Source organism: Triturus cristatus, chromosome 5_2 (assembly GCF_964204655.1).
Source record: "Triturus cristatus chromosome 5_2, aTriCri1.1, whole genome shotgun sequence".
NCBI classification, from domain to species: domain Eukaryota; kingdom Metazoa; phylum Chordata; class Amphibia; order Caudata; family Salamandridae; genus Triturus; species Triturus cristatus.
In genome coordinates this window covers 965,688,931-965,709,450 of record NC_140588.1, presented here as the reverse complement: position 1 = coordinate 965,709,450, position 20,520 = coordinate 965,688,931, and the positions used below count along the sequence as shown (strand labels likewise).

Genomic DNA, 20,520 nt, shown 5'->3' with positions numbered 1-20,520 from the left:
GGTTATTTAGCTTTCCTACAACCAATGACTGCTCCAGACAACTGGTTAATTGCCCCTGTGACGGTTTGTCTGTGCAGTCTACCATGCATGTTTTATTTTTCTGCAAATTCTATAATTATCAGAGGAAACGGTGGATAGTACCAGTGCTTAGAACATTAGGGATGAAACAGTGCCGTCCAGCTTTTTTAATCATGCAATCTTTGGGGGGAAAGGTTATAACTTTATCGGTCTCATCGTTTTTAAAGGCTGTTTTTAAATGCAGGAAGACTATCATTATATAAGTAACTGTACTGTAAAAACCTACTCTGATTCTTGGGGCTAGTCTTCCTCACCTTTTTAGATTTATATGCTTTTTATTTTTGATTGTAATGAACTGAATTTGCGCTTTTATGATTATTTTTTAATCGAATAAAGCTTTGTTGATTGATTGATTGAGTCAAATACTCCATCATTTAGTCCAGTTTTCTTCCTTTCCTTGATGTTTCTCCCGGAAAGCTTGAGACAATCTCTGAGCTTAAATTTTCATTATTTTCCTCTTTCTCACAAGATTTATTTGGCCAATGTCGAGGTCTTTGGAAATCCACAAATTGCTGTATTTATACTTGATGTTAAAATAAGTAAACTCATTCACAAACATAGAAGAAGGACTAAAGATCAGTCTACATATCATTTCCATTCTTTCTTGCACTTCAAGGGGCGAAGGTTTTACATGAAGGAACAGTGGTCTGCTCCACAGAGGGAGTCAGATCATGAAAATACGTTTATGACTTTGGTTAAGGATGCAATATTAGTGCTTAATTCACCCGGAAGGAGGAAAGGAGTATAATCGTGCTCTCTGTGAAGTTTATAGAGGTTATTAGCCCGGAGACGGAAGTAGAGAACATAGTGCAGGCCCCTGCAGTTCCTAAGGCATTGGGGGTGGGGCATCACTCAGCCCCCCCATTCTTCCCAAGGTCTGTGAATATCTGTGAGATATGGAAGTCTGAGATGCTCATCACCACATTCTGCAGGGGGTCCCCCATCATCAGTCCCCCAGGGCCACAGTTAGGAGGGTGGACACTACATCCTGCCTCAGAAAGTGTAGGGCGAATAAAGAGTCCTGGAGAGGGCAGTGTATGACAACGTGGTTGAATACACGCGTCCCATGGAGTGAAAGAGCACATGGAAGCGACACAGCAGCATGCGAATAAAAATAGGCGAGTTCACAAATCTGCTTCTGGAGTCATCTCACCATAGTAGGAGGGTCTCTCCGACTGGGCACAGATAGCTGAAGAAGGTATTTACTATTCCCCATCTCTTGGATGTCAAAAAATAGACTAGTGCTAGCGACCACTTCAATTGAGTGCTTTCCAGAAATGCAAGTGAAAGTACCCGCAGTAACGATGCTATCATGTGCTTTCTGACTGGAGGGGTCACCAGCCTTTTGGTCACTGAACCTCTCATGCAGAATTGCACACTAGTTTTGTGTGCGTCATATATATCCCTTTTACAAACTATGCTTTTACAAAGCAATTCGTTTTTCAACCAAAGCAATAACTTTGATAATAAGCCACAGCATTTTTCTGCAGAGAACTTTGTGTTTCTAAATCCTGAATACCTATGTGCCTACTCAGAAAAGGTAATTTCTGTTATCACACTCTACATAGAACATCACATGATGATTGTTTTGCTACTGGTTCAGGTCACGTGATGTCGCTGTCCTCGGATTACGCAACAATATGAATATGTTTCTTGACAAAGACTTGAAACGCCACTTCTTGAAGAAGCAAGTCATGAAACTTCCCTAAATCTCTCTCTCTTACTAGTGTTGTGCTTACATTTAAAAAAAACATATACACATGCCAAACAGGTCAAATTGGTACATCAGGTTTACGGATTTGCCAGTGTCATTCATTGCATCCAGGGGCCTTACCTCTGTACCTATTGGAGTTCTTTTTGCTGCAAGAAATTGCTGTTATTTTGGTGTAAAGCCTCAGGTTTTATTGCCTAGCAGTGGTCTCTGTGCACCACAAAAGATTGATAGTGTTACCATGTCTCTTTCACAGTGTGAAGGTGAGTCTTCCCATGCATCACAGCAATCTTGATGACCACTGCGCATGTGCAATTGCACGGCAGCCATCTTGGAATGCAATACCACCATTTAAAGATAATACAACTCATCCAATCAAAACATGGCGAGACCAAGAGGCTTCTGGGGCATGGACCTGAGATAGACAAGGTAGCCATTGAGTCGCGAGTAGAGAGCAGACACAAAGCCCACTCTAAGTCTATATTAGATACAGCAGTTCTGTTGTCTGAAAGGAGAACCTTTATTTTTTTGAATGATTTAGTTCCAATTGAATTATTTAAAAAGTGCAGTAGATAAATACGTTGCATTTATTGCAAACAACTATCATCAGAACATTCATTTTGCTTAAATGAACTTGCAGTGTGCCACAAGGCAGTTAATTAACCCCGTCTCTCATCTGAATAGAAATCATCCAGAAAATAAGGAAACCTCCACCCATGTGTCGGCCATTGGTATCTCTTGACCACGCCCCCATGGAGTGCATCCATCTCATGAAGCAATGCTGGAATGAACTGCCAGAGCGACGCCCATGCTTCGACGACATATTTGATCAGGTAAGAAGTATTTATTTCTCAATTATGTATCACTAGAAATTTCTGCAATTTTAATTGTATGTGGCAGAATTACACAGAATAAACATTCTTGTGTGGTAATTTACTACAATACATTGAGTATCTATTTCTTTGCAATGCACTGCCATTCCACTACCACTTACTGTTATCAAATGCAATAGGCCAATTGGTTCATTGGAAGTAAATCAAGAGAGCGTGTTCCATAACACCATGGGGCATATTTACAAGGAGTTAACGCCACCAGAACATCACTTTTTACGACGTTCTAGTGGCGTTAACTCCTTCGCCTTATTTACAAGGCTGCGTAAGCCACTCAACGTGACTTAATCCCCCTTGTAAATAATGCCCCTATTCACTCAGCACTTTGCTTGAAAGGAGCGCGCAGTGAGTTTTGCAGTGGGTGTTCCACCGCAACACCCATTGCTTTTTGATGCTGTCTCATATTTACAACGTATGGGGCAGCATCATAAATACCGCCAGGGAATACCTGGTCTTAAGCAAGTGATACGAGGAGAAATGCTTTATTTCTCCTCATATTTTGCTCTTTCCACATGTGCTGTATTCTGCAGCACACATAGATAGAGCAAATCACCTGTAAAGATTGTTTATGTGCAGGAAGGTGTCCATTCATGCACATAAACAATTGCCTCTGGAGCGCAGGCACCCTAGCAAAATGGCGCTAGGGTGCCTGCGCTGGCACTAGGCACCTTTTTTAACACCTGTGCTAGGGGTGTGTGCCTCATTTCTGTGAATATGATGCATCCCTGCATTTTGAAACTGTCGGAGCTCACAATACCTAATTTTGGTGTAAAACCGCGCTCCACCAGTTTCTTGCTAATATGCCCCAATGACTGTATATTTAAGCCTCAGCCTAGACTGATAGTGTACTAATGACGTGGAGCAAGGTGGCAGTCCTAACTGCAAAAGATATGTTTTGACATTGACTGACAATCTGAATTTGTAGCCCACTCAGGTAACATTTCCAGACTGCATGTGCATGACCTATACTGCTAAGGGTGAGCAATGCATGAGGGACTGTCCAGTAATACCCCCATGTTTCTTTATATCACCTCACCATTTCCGTGCCTCGCCCGTAAAAAGCTGTTCTCCTTCCCTGAATTGTGTTGCTGTCCAACACCTCCTTGTCAATTTCTGTTCCCCATAGTCTGTCCAGCCTCCTTCCTAAATAGAATGCTGGTTGCATCCCTTTCCCAGCACAGTTTTGTCTTCAGTGCCCCCTCTCAAAGTGCAAGAGTCATTTTGCCTTTTCCAAGATGCCACCAGTCTGCGGGTGTGGGCTTCTCTGTTCTCAAGTGTTGCGCACAAAAAAACAAGCATTGACATAGCCAATAGGTCTCGCTTTTGGGACCTTTATAAGTGTTTAGCCATGCAACAGTTGCATAACTAAATACTTATAAGGTCGCAAAAGCGAGATGATAGATAATAAGTAGAAGAGAACACAGGAATGAAAAGGAAGCCTGTAATGGGAGGCAAAATAAGGAGAGGTGTGCGCCTTACAAGATAAACACAAGAGAAGGCAATTAAAAGCATTGCTGATAGTGAAGCATGAGATTTGAAAAGTAGAGAAGGGACGAGAATTTGTTGCACAGACAAAAAACAGAAATCGAGGTGCTTGAAGAAGTGCCGTAGGAAAAGAATGCTGCAAACCTTTTAGATTCATCAACTAGAAATTACATGAAAGGCGAAAAAATAGTTCATGTAGGATAGCTGGATGGTGTAAATAGTAAACAACAGAGGGTTAAGAATGGAAAGCTGGAGCATCAGGAAGATAGGAGGCAAGCAAGGAAAGAGTGGAGCTTGAGATGCTAAGTGATGTGAGAGTAGTGGAAATAAAAGAGTGATTAGAAGTGTCGATGGCAGTGGACTGATCCAAGAGAATATGAGGAGATGACAACTTATTGTGAGAGGACAAAGATGGATGTATCAGATAACAAAGAAGAGCAGTCTCAGTCAGTAGAATGAATAGACACTGACAAATGTTCTCCATGCAAGATTAAGAGTGAGCTAAATATTCACTGTTTCAATGTTTTATTTCAGCAGTGTGTGTATTTTAATAAGACAAGAAATGTTTTATAATGCTGAAATGTTTCATTATTATTGATTGCTGACTTTTAATTAAAGCACCTCCACAGTTGGGTTAGGCACATGGGGTTTAGAAGCTAGGCTCGCGGAGAACATCAAAGCGGCCGCAAAAGTAAAAGTGATCGCGATCAAGCACGGCGCACGCGCCCGCGCACATGCACTGTAGCTCTAGGCTGGCCATGGTAGCACTTTTTTGAGCCCTCACAAAAAGTCTCGCCAGACCAGCGCATGCGCTGGGTCAGGCAAGATCTAAAAATAATGACTCCACACTCTTGGTGTCAGAGGTTGAGATGATCATTATTGTTTTTTCCTGTCCCTCACCGCCAGGTCTTTCTTGGCGATAACAGACAGGAAAAAATAGGCATTACACAATCCACCCTAAATAAATCAGAATGTACAATGTCCTTCCTACCACGGCTCCTACTCCTTCAGGCTGTCGGAGGAAGTATTTTTTCGACTGAGCAAATAGGAGCTCCATTGACAGAATACTTACTATCCGCCTCTCCCTAAATGAGGTAGTTGGACAGAGGGTTTGGTGGGTAAGGTACTCTTTCACATTTGAAACAGACTACCCTGTCTGCCAAACACTAAGGGGCATATTTATCAAGGTTTTTGTCACACTTTCGCCACTAGCAAGAGGACGCAAGGGCAATGCAAAACCTAAATGAGATTTACCAAGCCACGCAAGGCCTCCTTGCATGGCCCTGAGTGGTTTGATAGATCTAGGGGCATATTTATCAAGGTTTTGAGTCACACTTACACCAAGAAAGAAGACGCAAGGGCGACGCAAAACCTAAATGCGATTTATCAAGCCACACAAGGCCACCTTGCATGACCCTGAATAGCTTGATAGATCTAGAGTAACGCAAGGCAGCAAATCACAGCCTTGCATTACCTTGCAGGGAGGCGTGCTATGGGTGAAGCGTGGGTGATCTCACACATCCTCCCATGCATTCTGACCACATCCCAGATTTACCAACATTGATAGACCTGGGAATGCGTCAGAACTGTACGCCACCCCACCAGAGGCTGAACAAGGAGAAATATCTTTATTTCTCCTTGCCGTATCCCTGTCCCTTCCTGCACAAAAATCAATCAATCAATCAATCAGTACATTTATATAGCCCGCGAGGGTCTCAAGGCGCTGGGTTGGGGGGTGCTGCTACTGCTCAAATAGCCAGGTCTTGAGGTGTTTCCTGAAGGTGAGATGGTCCTGTGTCAGTCATAGGTGTGCGGGGAGGGAGTTCCATGTTTTGGCTGCCAGGTAGGAGAACGATCTTCCTCCGGTGGTGGTTCTGCGTATCCGTGGGATGGTGGCGAGGGCGAGGTTGGCGGAGCGGAGCTGGCGGGTGGGGGTGTAGAACGAGAGGTGGCTGTTGAGGTATTCGAGGCCCATGTCGTGGAGCGCTTTGTGTGCGTGGGTGAGGAGCCTGAACATGATCCTCTTGCTGACGGGGAGCCAGTGTAGGTTTCTCTGGTGGGCGAATAGGTGGCTGTGGCGAGGGATGTCGAGGATGGTGTTGAAGCAAGAGGATGAGACGGCGTTGACTTGCTTGGTCATCGTGAGGGAGGAGTCCAGGATGAATCCCAGGTTGCGTGCGTGGTTCATGGGTGTCGGTGCGGTGCCCAGCGCTGTGGGCCACCAGGAGTCGTCCCAGGCGGATGGGGATTGTCCGAGAATGAGGACTTCCGTTTTGTCTGAGTTCAGCTTCAAGCGACTGAGCTTCATCCATTCTGTGACGGCTTTCCTCCCTTCCTGGAGTTTGTTTTGGCGGTGGCTGGGTCTTTGGTGAGGGAGAGTATCAGCTGGGTGTCGTCGGCGTAGAAGATGATGTTGATGTTGTGTCTGCGTGCGAGGGCGGCGAGGGGGCTCATGTAGATATAGAAGAGGGTTGGGCTGAGCGAGGAGCCTTGGGGTACGCCGCAGATGATCTTGGTGGCCTCTGAGCGGAAGGGAGGGAGGCGGACTCTCTGGGTTCTATCGGAGAGGAACGAGGTGATCCAGGCCAGGGTCTTTCCTTGGATTCCAGTGTTGAAGCGGTGGGTTATTAGGGTGCGATGGCATACGGTGTCAAAGGCTGCCGAGAGGTGGCCCATCGTCAGTGGCTGCGATGAGGGCGGTCTCGGTGCTGTGGTTGGCTCGAAATCCAGACTGGGACGGTTCGAGTGAGTTGTTTGCCTCGAGGAATGCAGACAGCTGTTTATTGACGGTCTTCTCAATGACTTTAGCCGGGAAGGGCAGAAGAGAGATGGGACGGAAGTTCTTGAGGTCTTTGGGGTCCGCTGTGGGTTTCTTCAGAAGGGCGTTGATTTCTGCGTGCTTCCAGCTCTCAGGGAAGGTGGCTGACGTGAAGGAGTTGTTTATGACGTTCCGGAGGTGGGGTGCGATGATGATGTCGGCTTTGTTGAAGATATGATGTGGGCATGGGTCAGAGGGGGAGCCAGAGTGGATGGTGTTCATGACGTAGGTGTTGTCTTCAGTGCTGATGGGTGTCCAGGCGCTGAGGGTGGTGGTGGGCGTCGTTGGTTCGGTGACTGGAGGCGAAGTCTGAGGTCCGAATCTGTCGTGTATGTCTGCGATCTTGCGGTGGAAGTACGTGGCGAGGGAGTTGCAGAGGTCTTGTGATGGTGTGATGTCGTTGTTGTTGGCGCTGGGGTTGGAGAGCTCTTTGACGATGCTGAAGAGTTCCTTGCTGTTGTGGTTGTGGTTGTTGCTGTCGAGCCGCTTTTTGAACGATGACCTTTTGGTGGTGCGGATCAGCTGGTGGTGTTCGCGAGTGGCGTTCTTGAGGGCTGTCATGTTTTCTGTAGTTCGTTTGTGGCGCCAGGTTTTTTCGAGGGTACGGCAGGATTTCTTTGATTCTTTGAGGGCGTCTGTGAACCATGAGGTTTTCCTGTTGCCAGTCATGCAAGGGGGTTTCTTCAGTGGGGCGAGGTCATCGGCACAGTTGGTGATCCACTGTGCGAGGTTGTGGGCTGCGTCGTTGGTGTCAGCGGTGTTTGCTGGCGGGTTCAGGCTCAGCGATGAGAGGAGCTGGTCTGTGGTGATTTTGCTCCAGCTTCTGCGGGGGATTTGTTGCGTACGGTGGTGGGATGTATTCTTTTGGAAGGTGAAGTGGATGCATCTGTGGTCGGTCCAGTGTAGTTTGGTGGAATGGCTGAAGGAGACGTGGTTGCTAGCGGATAAGATGGGGTCGAGCGTGTGGCCAGCGAGGTGGGTGGGGGTGTTCACCAGTTGCTTGAGTCCGAGGTTGTCGAGCAGGGTGGTGGTGTTGTTGTCGCTGTTGTTCTCCAGGTGGAAGTTCAGGTCCCCTAGGAGGATGTATTCTGGTGAGGCTACGGCGTGCGGGCTGATGAAGTTGGTGCGAGGGCCCGGGGGTCTGTAGATGAGCGTTCCTCTAAGGGTGGTCTTGGGGTTAGTGTGAATCTGGAAGTGTAGGTGTTCGGCGGCAGAGAGTGTGTCTTCGGTGTTGGTCGTGATGTTGATGGTGTTCTTGTAGACGATGGCGATTCCTCCTCTGGTTTGGTTGATGCGGTCCTTCCAGGTGATCTTGTAGCCTTCCGGGATGGCTATGGCGATGTCGGGGGCTGAGGAGGCGTTCATCCAGGTTTCCGTGAGGAAGGCGACGTCTGGTGCTGTTGTGTCGAGGAGGTCCCAAAGTTCGATGGCGTGCTTGTGGATGGAGCAGGTGTTGAGGAGGATGCATTTGAGGTGGTTGTTGTCGTTGCTTTGTCCAGCGGGTGGGGTGAGGTTCGGAGGCAGGTGAATTTGCAGGCTTGGCAGGTGAAGGGTCCATGGGTGCGCTTCGGGGTGGCTTGGTGGCAGGCGGGAGGTCGGCCGGTGTTGAGTGCGTTGAGGGCGGCGGTGTTGCATCTCAGTTGGGGTTCCTGGCGGCGGCTGGGACCAGGGGTTCTGGTGCTGGGCGCGGTCCAGGCGCAGACGGGCTTGCCTTAGGCGCGCCTTTGGCGCACCTTTGACGCGCCCGCTGCGCGTGGCCGCTGCGCGGCTGCTGCGCGGCCTCCATATGAGGGGCAGAGGGAGGGAGGAGCAGCTGGGAGGTGGGAGCGGGGCGGCCAATGGGAGTCAAGGGGGCGGGGCAGCAGGGACGCAGCGGCGGGAAACAGCGGGGGAAACGGACAGACGGCGAGGGGACAGAGAGGGCACAGGGGAAAGGGCACAGAAAGCAAAAAGGGCACAGTGGGAGAGAGGGCACACAGGCAAGAGGGCACAAGGGACAAGTGGTACAGAAGGCAAAACTGGGGCACACGGTAACGAGGGCACAAAAAGGAAAAAGGACGCAAACAATCCTGCCTGCAAAGTAGGCACCCATGCAACATGACACAAGAGTGCCTGCATTGGTGCTAAGCAGCAAAAAGTGCACCAGCGTTAAGAAAGGATAGGAATTTGCTGTATAATGGTAAATACAGTGCATTCCTGCCCTTTCCCTTTAACGCAGCGCAGCAAGGTGGCTTGCTGTTTTGCGTTGTGGGTATTTTTGATGAATATGGCCCTATGTTTGACCAGGAGGCAGGGACCTGATATTAATGCTGAAGGGATGATGTCAGAACCTTTCAAGCTGAGAATAAGTTGAGTGGCAAAGTTTTCTGCTCTTTGTAGTTTACTCATGATTTTTCCAGGAGTCTTGTAGAATCTCCATTGTAGTAGTCGATGCTTGAGAGATGCACTCCTAGGACCAGAGTGATCAGATATTAAGTGTGCACCAGAGAAAGTATACTATGAATGAGATGGAGATGGAAAACACAGACTTAGCACAGTGTTGCCCGCGTGGTGACAGATAGTTCTTTGTTGAAGAGGACGCCAGGATTTCTGACTGAATTTAAATCTAACATTGTCATGTTTATGTCATTTCCTCCTGTGGAAGAAAATTTTAGAGTAGTATTAATATGTTTCTTTTTCAAACAGACTTTGGTTGTTTCTCTTTATTTTTTTCAGTTTAAAAATATTAATAGAGGGAAAAAAACAAATATTATTGACTCCATGCTGCGTATGCTGGAGCAGTACTCAAGTAACCTGGAGGACCTGATTCGGGAGAGAACTGAAGAGCTGGAAATAGAAAAACAGAAAACAGAGAAACTCCTGACACAGATGTTACCACTGTAAGTGAGTCACATTCGACTTTCCTAATGTCACGCATAAGGTGTGACTCGCACTTCTGCATTCACAGCTTAGGGCCTCATTCTGATGTTGGGTGTAAACTTTACGCCTGACACCGTCTCGGACTCAGGACCCGACCGAATCACGGTCGGCGGTTCCGCCTGACCGATTACAATACGACCAAACACTGTTTGGTCAGAGTCCCATTGATCCCTATAGGAGCCCGTGTTCCGACCGACAACAGAGGCTCCTATGAGGTAATGGGGTGTGTGTGTAAAACCCTGCACCCTGTCGCAGGCACCCCACTGTGCCTGCAATAATGTGCAGGGTTTAGGTACACCCTCGGCCCACAACCGGCGGCCTCATGATGAAGGGGGCCCTGCTAGGGGCCCCCAAACTCTCTTTGCGACAGCCTTTTCGTGTCGGCAGTCCGACTCGGAAGGGCTGTTGGAAATCGGCATAGTAATCGGTCGGTCGGAAACGCTGTCCATAGAGGTGCACGACGCTGCTCCGACTAACACGAATACTCCGTGAGCGAGTCGGAACCGATTCGGAATAACCGTGCGGTTACCGTTCCGACCACGGACATCGTAATCGTTCAGGCGGATTGTAAACCAACCAAGTCGGTTGGAAGGGTTCTGACATGTTCTAGGTGATTCCGACTGTCAGGCGAAGGCTTTCCACCTGACCTCATAATGAGGCCCTTAATCTTATCTTGTCTTGGTGACATATGAGATCTAGATGACAAAATTAGAGAAACATTTGTAAAATACCATAGCTGTAGTTTAGTCAGAAATGCTGATTTTATTATTTTCTAGAAATAGAGAACTCACCAAAAATGACTGTCAATTTTGTATAGCGTGCTAATCACCCCGAGGGATATCCAGGCGCTAGCATAATGTGAGTCTATTCGTTGAGGATCATTTAATTAGACTATTGAGATCAATTTGGATTCCTATCAATGATAAAAAATCCATAGATAATTCTCTCTCAACTGTCTTCCAATGCAACAGGAAACCAGAGGGTAAAAGATTCTTGAATGGTTGTATGTCAGAGTAATGATGATAAAAATATTGACTTGGCAAACTTTTGTCGCCAAATTATCATCTACTTTTGTGCAATGAAGGTATGTACATACAGGTAAACATAGATTTGCTTTTCTGAACTCCTAATCTACATGCCTTGAAGACATATATTATCAAGGTACATATATGTGGAGTAAGAGTAGTAAATCAATACTTATCTATACATAGTTACCTTCACAATAATGTGGTTGTCAATATTTTGGCAGGCTGATATTTAAGTCTCCATATTCTGGCTGAAGAATTCATAGATGTGTAAAAGGGGCTATCGCCAGATGAGTATCCTAGGACTGGTTAGGGAGGAGCTATGCATAGAAAGCAAACGCTCACACTGATAATTTTGAAGAAATGCAGAAAACATTTTCAGTCATTATCCGTAAATATCTGCACAACTGACTTACACATGGCATAGGAATTGTATTGAAATGTCAAGGACCTAATAAAACTCCAGGGCTTGACCAAGATGGTGAAATCATAAAGGTTCCACATTAGGACAAGCCAATGAACCCCTTTTTAACGACCTAACTAGTGCCTCAGATATCGAAGATGCCTTAGATAATACCTGGAACACAAAGGGATAGATTAAATCCAGCTTCATACTCTCCCCTCTCATTAATAGATTCCTCTGTACACTGATCACTAAAATGCTGTAGGACTGTAATGAGGAGGGGGGTGAAGGCTAAAGATTTTCTTGAGGTATCCTAGGCAGTATTTAGTGAAAGAGCGGTGACTATCGCACTTATATGTTCCCTCCCATTCATTATAAGTAAGTGCAAATCTCTATTCATGCTCTATTTGCACACATTGACCATGCTTTTTAGTGACTAGCTAGGGATTTCTTCTGGTCTTCTTTGAGAGCTGAAGAGACGAAAGAAGGCCCGGTGGAAGCATTGGAGCAGGGATCATCTGAATAATCCTTTCCGATTCTTAGTGGGTATTTTCAGAGTGATAGACTGGACATCTCTGTACTTCTATTCGACCATGATGCCATCTTTCTGCCATAGGGTGAGAACTCACTGATGGCTTTATTATTATGGATTTCATACATTACTTCTTGTGTAAGACCTCAAAATAGCAAATTTAAACACATGGTGTTTGGTTAGCAGCTGCACCTTGATTAATATAATATAGGTGATCCGAAAAAAAAGTGAATTCTTTAGATTACGTTAATAATGGTTGAAATCATGGCCAGAGCTGGGGGTCCAAAGGTTAAAACAAATTACTTTCCCTTATCAGGGGACTTTTACCTAATTTTCATTCAATATTAGGTAGCATCAGGCAATATTAAAATCTAATAACCACATCATTGTCCCTTTTGCCTTCCATGAGCATAAACCTTGGGGCCATCTGAGTTGTGCTATCTTAGTAAAAGCAGAAATACCTGTTCAATCATGCCTTCTGTTCCTAAAAGCACCCTACACTGTGTATCTGGCCTCAGGTTTGACTCTGACATGGCTGTGGTCGACATCTAACCAGATTTTCTTAGGGATTAATGAAAACTGTCTTCCCATTGCTGAAGAAACCGTCTCTGGACCAGTCAACGCCTGCTAACTACAGATCAATCTTCCTGCTACCATTCCCAGCCAAGGTCTTTGCGAAAATCATCAACAGACACCTTACCGAATACCTCAACTACTATCAACTTCTCAGAACCACTCAGATTGCTTTCAGACTTAACCACAGCACTGAAACTCCCACATCGCCACCACAGATGACATCAACAAAACTCTAGACAAAGGAGACAAAGCAGACCTCTCCGCAGCATTTGACACCGTTTCCCATCCTATCCTCACACCTTCACAACATCAGAATTTAAGCACATGCACTCTGATGAATCTGCTCCTTCCTGACTGCAAGTAACCAGTCAGTCAGCTTGGCACTCATCTGTGGAGTTCCACAAAGATCCTCCCAAGATCATCATCAGTTCTCATGATTTTAACGTCAACACCTACACCAATGACACGCAACTCATTCTCTCCCTCACGTAAAACCGGACCCCAAAAACCCAAAGTGTCACTCACAGCTATCTGGTTGTGCGAGACCGGGAGAAAGTCACTAGTTCAGGTCGACTGCGATGGATACAGGGACCACCTGAGTCCAACTGAAAATGTACCTTCTTTAGCTCAATGAGCAACGTTCGTGGTGGAGGGGGCTGCGACGAGCAGAAAAGCGTGGAAAGAGCAGACCTGGCATCGTGTACTATCGCTGCTGTAGCACGAATATGCTGTTGAAGATCCTGTTGTTATTGTGAGCATTCGAGCCAGAGCCCCGCAAGTGGTCAATGCTGTAGCACGAAGAGTTGGGTTGATGGAACTTCATGTTGGCAGGCAATGAGAGTGACAACTGTAGTACCCTACTGTTTGTATAATGCATCCTTCCCATTGATGTTCTGTGCCCTGCTGCTCAGCCAGCGTGTGATGCCATTAGAATGTTGAGAGTGTTTGTGCTTGGATGAGTGGTCAGTTGGATTGAATGGGCTAAGCAGCAAGGAGGCTGCTCCTGGTGAGGCAATACGTAGGAGCTTACCATCTTCCTGATAACTGAAGATATAACTTAAAAACATAAAACTACAACAGTAATTTACATGACCTGTCTACGTGGCTTTCTTCATTTTAACAACAACGATTCAGCACCAATGGGCCCATTCACAGTCACAAAGAGGCCCAAAACCTCAATTCAGCCTCTCTGAAGCCACACCAAGGATCCAGGACCTTGAGAATCAGGGGCTTAGTCCTGCTGGATCTGGGTGCTGAGTCGGGTGCTTGTGCACCTGCTATGTCCCTGTAGCTCTGAGCAGGAGGCCAGCAGACTAACCCTTGGAGTCACTCTGGGAGTCCTGGGTTTAGGTGCAGGCCAAATCCCCCAGTGCATTGAGACCCTTACGGGTGACTAGTCACGCTCTACAAGACACTTGATTGATTGATTGATCCCTCTGACTGAGGAAGGAGGTCAGCAGGGCAATAGGGCAGCACTCCAGAAATCCAGGAAGGCAGCAGTCCAATTCTCTCAACAGCACAGCAGCCCTTCTTCCTGGTAGAATCTGCACAGGTCTAGAAGTATGCTGAAGAGTTGGTGTCTGAGGTCCAATATTTGTACAAGGTGCCTCCTTTGAAGTGGTAGAACCATATATAGGTTTCCCTTTGAAGTGCACAGGTTTCCTGCCTCCACTTCCCTGGCTCCAGACTAACTACAGAGGGTATGCAACCATGTGTGTGGAGGCAGAACACAGTCTATTCAAGCGTAAGTATGGCTGTGGCTAGCTCTGTCCTCCCATCCTTCCAGTGATGGACCATCTAGGCACTCCTAAGCTCTCTATTGTTGTGGTTGTCTAAGAAGAATACACAAAGCCCAACTCTCAGCTATATCCAGCCATGAGAGGCAGGTTGCAGGCACTTATTAAGTTAAGGCAGAAAAATGCCAACTTTCTCAAAGTGGGATTCCCAAAATTGTAACTGAAAATCCGACTTTCCAATAAGAGTGGATTTTTTATTACAATTCCATAGACACCAAATATGAACTGATTACCTGTTACCATTTGGGTGTTACAGCTTATTAAAAGTCATAAGGTAAATCCAATATTATATCATGGGAGAGACAGGCCTTGCAGTATTGAAAAACAAATTTAAGATTCTTTCACTATCAGGACATGTAAAACTTAAATGTACATGTCCACATTTTTAAATACCTAACGTGTATTTATAAAAAGCACGTTCACCCAACGGTATCTTGGCGCTGAATAACAGATGTTTATTGTTAGCCAACGGTACTCATTTTATCGACCTTAGATGGATGAAAGGCTAAGTGGACCCACTGGGATTTGAACCTGTGACCCTGAGGTGGAACACAGGCCCCTCCAGCAGCCACATTAATCCACTAAGCCACCATACACTACACCCTGCCCTCTTGCCCGTCCAGGGTCTACATTAGGGGTGACTTATATGTATGAAAAGGGAAGGTTTGGGCTTAGTAAGAGGTTTATCTTGCTAGGTCAAAATGACAGTTTAAAACTGCACACCTAGGCATCAATGGCAGACGCGAGACATGTTTTAAAGGGCTACTTAAGTGGGTGGCACAACCAGTGCTGCAGGCTCACAGTTAGCATTTAATTTACAGGCCATGGGCACAGGTAGTGCCACTTTACTAGGGATTTAGAAGTAAGTTAAATATGGACCTTGGGTATAAGCCAATGTTGTTTCATAGTGACTTCAGCTGGTGGCATTATGGGTGCTGCGGTCCACTAGCAGCATTTAATTTACAGAACCTGGGTATCGGTAGTACCATATACCATGGACTTATAAGTAGATTAAATGTACCAATAGGCGTTTCCCAATTCTACCATGTTTAAAAGGGAGAGCACAAGCACTCTACCACTGTTTAGCAGGGGCTATGTGCATAGAGTCCTAATGCCAACAAAAACTGGTTCAGCTACAAAAAACAGGGGGAATGCCACGCCAACGATGGTGAATTCCAACAAGAACCTTTGCGGTTTTGAAAGTTTCCAGAGGTATTTTTCAACAGCTTTATTGCCATCTGTCTGGATCTTTATCCTATGTCTTCAGCTCTTAATTCCTAAGTTTAATTATTTTTGATTTTGGTTGATTTACTAGTGCATAAATTGCATTATCTATTTGTGTTCCTCATTTAATGGTAACTATTCCGAATTACGCTGAATTGGATCTTGCCATCCAACCATCTCCTTCAACTAATCTTTTGAGCTTAGCCAGCCTACCAAATGGGGTTTGGTTTACCTCTGTGATTAAATATCTTCTGTTGGAGGCAAATTGTTGCTCCGCAGTATACCAGCCTCCAGGCCAATTGAGTCCTTACAACACTTGAAATGCATGTCACCCGGAAATGCTGAGAACCAGTTGTAGGCTAATTCACTTAGCTGAGTTGCTAGACTTTATAGCTGGTTTGGTAAAAAGTTGTGACTTTTACTTCTAGTACTGCAGTTTCAGTTCATCAACAAAGTCTGAAACTGCAGTCCCCATCCCCCAGCATAGTTATGGCCATTTAGATGAAGAATTATAGCTGTCTGACACCGTGTCATGTTCGTCTGTTTCTAGAAGGAAGTATTTTTGTTCCTCATCAACCAGCTTGTTTTTGCAAGTTCACTTTTAAATTGACTTTGTAGTTCCCTGATTGTTGGATATCCTTTGTAATTGGTGCTAGCTTATTAACAGCGACGGGCAATTTCTGAGGTCCCTTCTTCTGATGGTGCCAGTGATTTTCAAAATATTTCATACTCTGAAAGAGAAGGGCTTAATGGGGTGTTTATTTTTGTGTGTGGTTGAAATTGTTTGTTTGTGAGGAGGGGTATATACCTAGATTTGTATCTTGTTGTACTTGTTGTGTTGTTGCAGTGAATCATATCTGTCCTTTCAAACATCTTTTACTGATTTCAGAGTGTACAATACCTGAAAGAAAAGAGTCTAAACAATTTCAAATTCAAGAAGGGTAATTTGTCTGCTCAATTCAATTTGCATTTAATAGACTGCATGCTAATATAGAAAGATTCTGATCTTCCAAGTTAATTTTACTAATCTTAAAAAAAACTCTTATTTAATAACAAATTCATTGGTATTTCTATTTTACATTCATTATAGCTCAAAAAATACATGGAGGAAGAACATTCAATATTTGAACTTTGCACTCCAAATGTTCTCCTATTTGTCTATGGATCCAACACATCTGGTATAGCTTGATCTTAACACTTTTTGAAATTGTAGGAAGGGGCGGATCAGGGTGATTCTTTGCTTATCAGAGTTATTAGTGAGTGTGCTACCAGCATCCCTATGAAATGTTTTTTTCCTGATCCTGCTGTGGGATATTATTTTCTGCCGGAAAATGCTCTACTACAAAACTTATGGTATTTTCCCACTTTTATACTGTAAAGCCTTTGAGAAATAGCTGCAGATCAATGACCAAGAGACTTCTAAATAAGGACAGAAGCATGTGTGGCCAACTCCATATGTTTTCATTCTGACATCGCGGGCAGTCTCCTGAGATTTATGTTCTATATTTATGTAATTTTCTCCAGTGTAAGATATGGAATCTAGTTTGCAAAGAATTGCGTTCACCTGAGATTCGCCCACTTTAAAACTGAGACAATTAATTCAGAATTTCTCACCATGCTGCCTCACTGAGAGTTATCCCCAAACTTTTAGTCCATATATATGCTAAGTTTCTTCTCTGCTGTGGTTTATTTCCCATTATATACACATACCATTTTCCAGTCCCTTAGAAAACTATTATGTGGCAAACATTTTAGTAGCTAAGGGTCTGATTCATAGTTTGGCTGATAGGTTACTCCATCACAAACCTTCGGTCTGTCCGTTCTGTTCTGACTCAAGTGGACCATCCATTTCCTGACTGTGGTGCCCCTGGTGGCTCTGCCGGAGTAGGGCTGTCGAAGTAAGAGCATCATGCCATATACCCTATATAGAGCCGTCGGATATACTTCTTTTCTGTCTGTCACAACCAGAAAAAACCTGGCGGTCTTAAACACAAAAAACATGATGACCCCCCACAGCCTGGGAGAAAACCCTCAGAATAGGTGTGGGGGGCATTAGGTTTATGAATTTCAGACACAAAGTCACGCGTTGAATCTTTCTTTTTTTAATCAAAAATGTCTGGTGAACGACCAGCTAACAGATAGCGACTGACCAAAAACCTTGTAGTACCTTCAGAGAAACCACCATAACGGCACAGAGGAACAGAGATCACATCTGGGCCAGCGGTGATCTCTAAATTTGGCAGGTGGTAGACCCTCAGGGCAGTGAATATAATCTTGTCTGCCATCCATATGGATAGCAAGCTACCCGCCAAACAAACAATCATGCCGTAGGGACACAGTAGTTTGAATTTCTCATATATCACTAGTCTTTAAAAGAAATTTTATTCAGTGATATGAATATAAATATTTATCATGATGTGCCCCTACCTTATTCTTTACATAATCCTATGGGACAATTCCATCCACTAAAAGAAACTCTTTGACTGAACCCTTATTGATTTCTTACCCTTTGTTCTAAGGCCAGACCACACTCTGCACATTCTTTCAGTCATTCTGAATAAATTGTCGATATTTTTCAAGACTTACATAACATTTTGCATCTCTTCTGGGTTTTACCTATATTATCCCATACTCAGTGGTGGCTGCAACCGAACAGGCGTAGTGGGGCAAGACGGGGGTTTGGAGGAAGGAATTAAAAAAAAAACAAATCTGGGTATGGTCGCTGCCTCTCCTTGTCTCTTCTGACTCCCAGCCTGAAGCAGGAAGCACACAGGCTCCTCTAAGCCAATCACAACGCTGCTGTTACCATGACAGCAGAGTTGTGATTGGTCTGAGTGCCGTGGTTTGGTGCTCAGACGGGTACTATGAGCCTGTGCATGTTCTCCACCTAGGCTGTGCAATACAGCCGGTTGGAGAACATGCAAAGTGCATATGACTGGGCAGCCCAAGACGGCTGGTTAAACAGCCATGCGCTCTTAGAGAGTGCCCAACACTCCATCCACTGCTCTGCACAGCCTGGGCCCGCCCGCACCTAGAACTGAGCAAGTACGGAAAAATAAAATGATAATAACATTGTGTTTTTATCATTTTATTATCCCTTTTTCGCTGCTGAAAGAGCAGTGGGGCAACGCTCCTCCGCCTGAGCGGGGGAGCCGCCACTGCCCAAACTATTTTTGGGCTTTGTGTTTGTTTCGAAATAGCAGAAGGTCAATACTTATATTTTTTGCTATTATCAATATCAAGCTAATATGCAAAAATGCTAATTCTGGGTTAAAAGCACCTGACAATGCATTTATAGCAGTTGTGTCATAATATCCTCTCAAAGAAGGTAAAGCCAACCCCACTCCCCCCCCCCCCATCTCTTATGCTATTTGCAGTTTACTCCTGCGCGCACTTGTTTGTTATGCCCCGCCGAATAAAACCACTTATCATATCTTTTTTTCAAATCATTTAGCCTGAAAGTTACAAAATATCATGGAAAAGCAAAGATTAACAACAGGACAATGGACAACTTCACTAAAGTGACCATTACATCTGTCCATTGTTTTAGTAGCTCTATTGTGGAATGGTTTAAAATGATTATTGTTAAAGGCTTCCCATGCCTCTGTATTCGAAATTCTGAGTTATCTTTTAGTTTTTATATATGATATCCTTGCATTATGTAATTTGGAAGGATCTCTTTTGGTGTGTGTATTGCTAGTGCCTCAGTCTTTTTGGTTTTGATGTGGTTACTCCATACCTCCTAAATTCCTAAATTACTTTATTAACTGCAAAATGTTTTCCACGCTTCTATGGTTGCACGTCACGCAACATCTGGAGTGCCTTTCAAAACAGTGTCTGTGCTCAATTTTAAATCCTATCTTGAGTTTCATTTTTAATCATGTGACTCATAGATAATGGGAAATTCATTTTGTGGTAGAGGAACACTTTTGTAAAAGTCAGTAGACCTTGGGGAAACATATTAAAAGTGAATAGGTAATCAGGAGGTACCAATTTAATATTCATTTACTAGGTGAAACAAAAACATAGAAAATTCAACCCCAAAGGTAGGATTTAAATAAGATTAGCACATATTTGCTAATGATTATACAAGGACAATTCCGCCACATTTTACACTAGGCACCAATCTTCATTCTGCACACACAATTTCTTCACTCTGCATTGGACAATTATTCTTATATTTCAAAAGACTCCAGATCCCAATATGCATTTAAATCCCTTATATATTCAGTATGAGCAGCACAGGTTTTTCATGATGATAAAACTCATTTCCCGCAAGCAGTGGTGGTGTTATCCGTAATGGTACAATGTGTACATGTAAGCAAGGCTCTTGTTTTTTCCATAACTTTTCTAAGTACAAAGTACCTGCCTACATTTTGTGCAGCGCCCTGCATCTCACCAAGAACAGTGCAGTTATTTTGGAAACACCCGGATTGTATTAACACCTGTCTTCTATTCTGATTCTGGCATTTTGATGATCGTTTTTACGACTGTATTTGGTTTAACGCTATTATGAGTGGGCAAATACTACTTTGCTGCATATGTATTTGAGACAAGAAGACTCTGCATGTATTTGTGTTATGATTTGATTGCACTGAATTTGAAATATGTGCATTTCCCTTACCTACTCTTCAACACTGTGCCATTTTGGTCTATTATTCTATTTTAAAGATTGTTTTTTCTTGTTATTGTCTCAGCTAAACAGGTTATGTTGGTTTGATGTTTGAGCACATAGACACATAAAACCCTAACAGCCAGAGCTCAATGATTTTGTGAAAATAAATGCTCAGTTAAGTTCGTGCTCAGCTACTGTCCGTTTCTGTTTGTGGTTGCTGCACACATTTTGAGACCTTCATAAAAGCAGGGTCCTCACAAAGTTGTGACCACCTGGGTGAAAGAAGTTGTACCTGTTAAGTGCTTTCTCTTCGGATACTGGTAACTTTACAACAGTGCTACTATTTTGTAATTTTATTAATACTCATATTTCAGATGGGATAAACTTCTGGTAGGTGGGAAAATACATTTTAGCAGGGAATCTGAAAATTTGTTTGGTGAAATGTTTG

General features: G+C 44.4%; 1 protein-coding gene across 4 annotated transcripts in view; it reads left to right on the top strand.

Moving 5' to 3' along the window:
- Nucleotides 1-20,520, top strand: part of GUCY2F (guanylate cyclase 2F, retinal) — a 347,423-nt gene that overhangs the window by 184,757 nt on the left and 142,146 nt on the right. For all 4 annotated transcript variants that reach the window (XM_085608170.1, XM_085608167.1, XM_085608168.1 and 1 more), the window contains 2 exons: nucleotides 2,474-2,622; nucleotides 9,698-9,861. In XM_085608170.1, coding sequence (XP_085464296.1) covers nucleotides 2,474-2,622; nucleotides 9,698-9,861 — 313 coding nt within the window. The remainder of the gene's footprint in view (nucleotides 1-2,473; nucleotides 2,623-9,697; nucleotides 9,862-20,520) is intronic.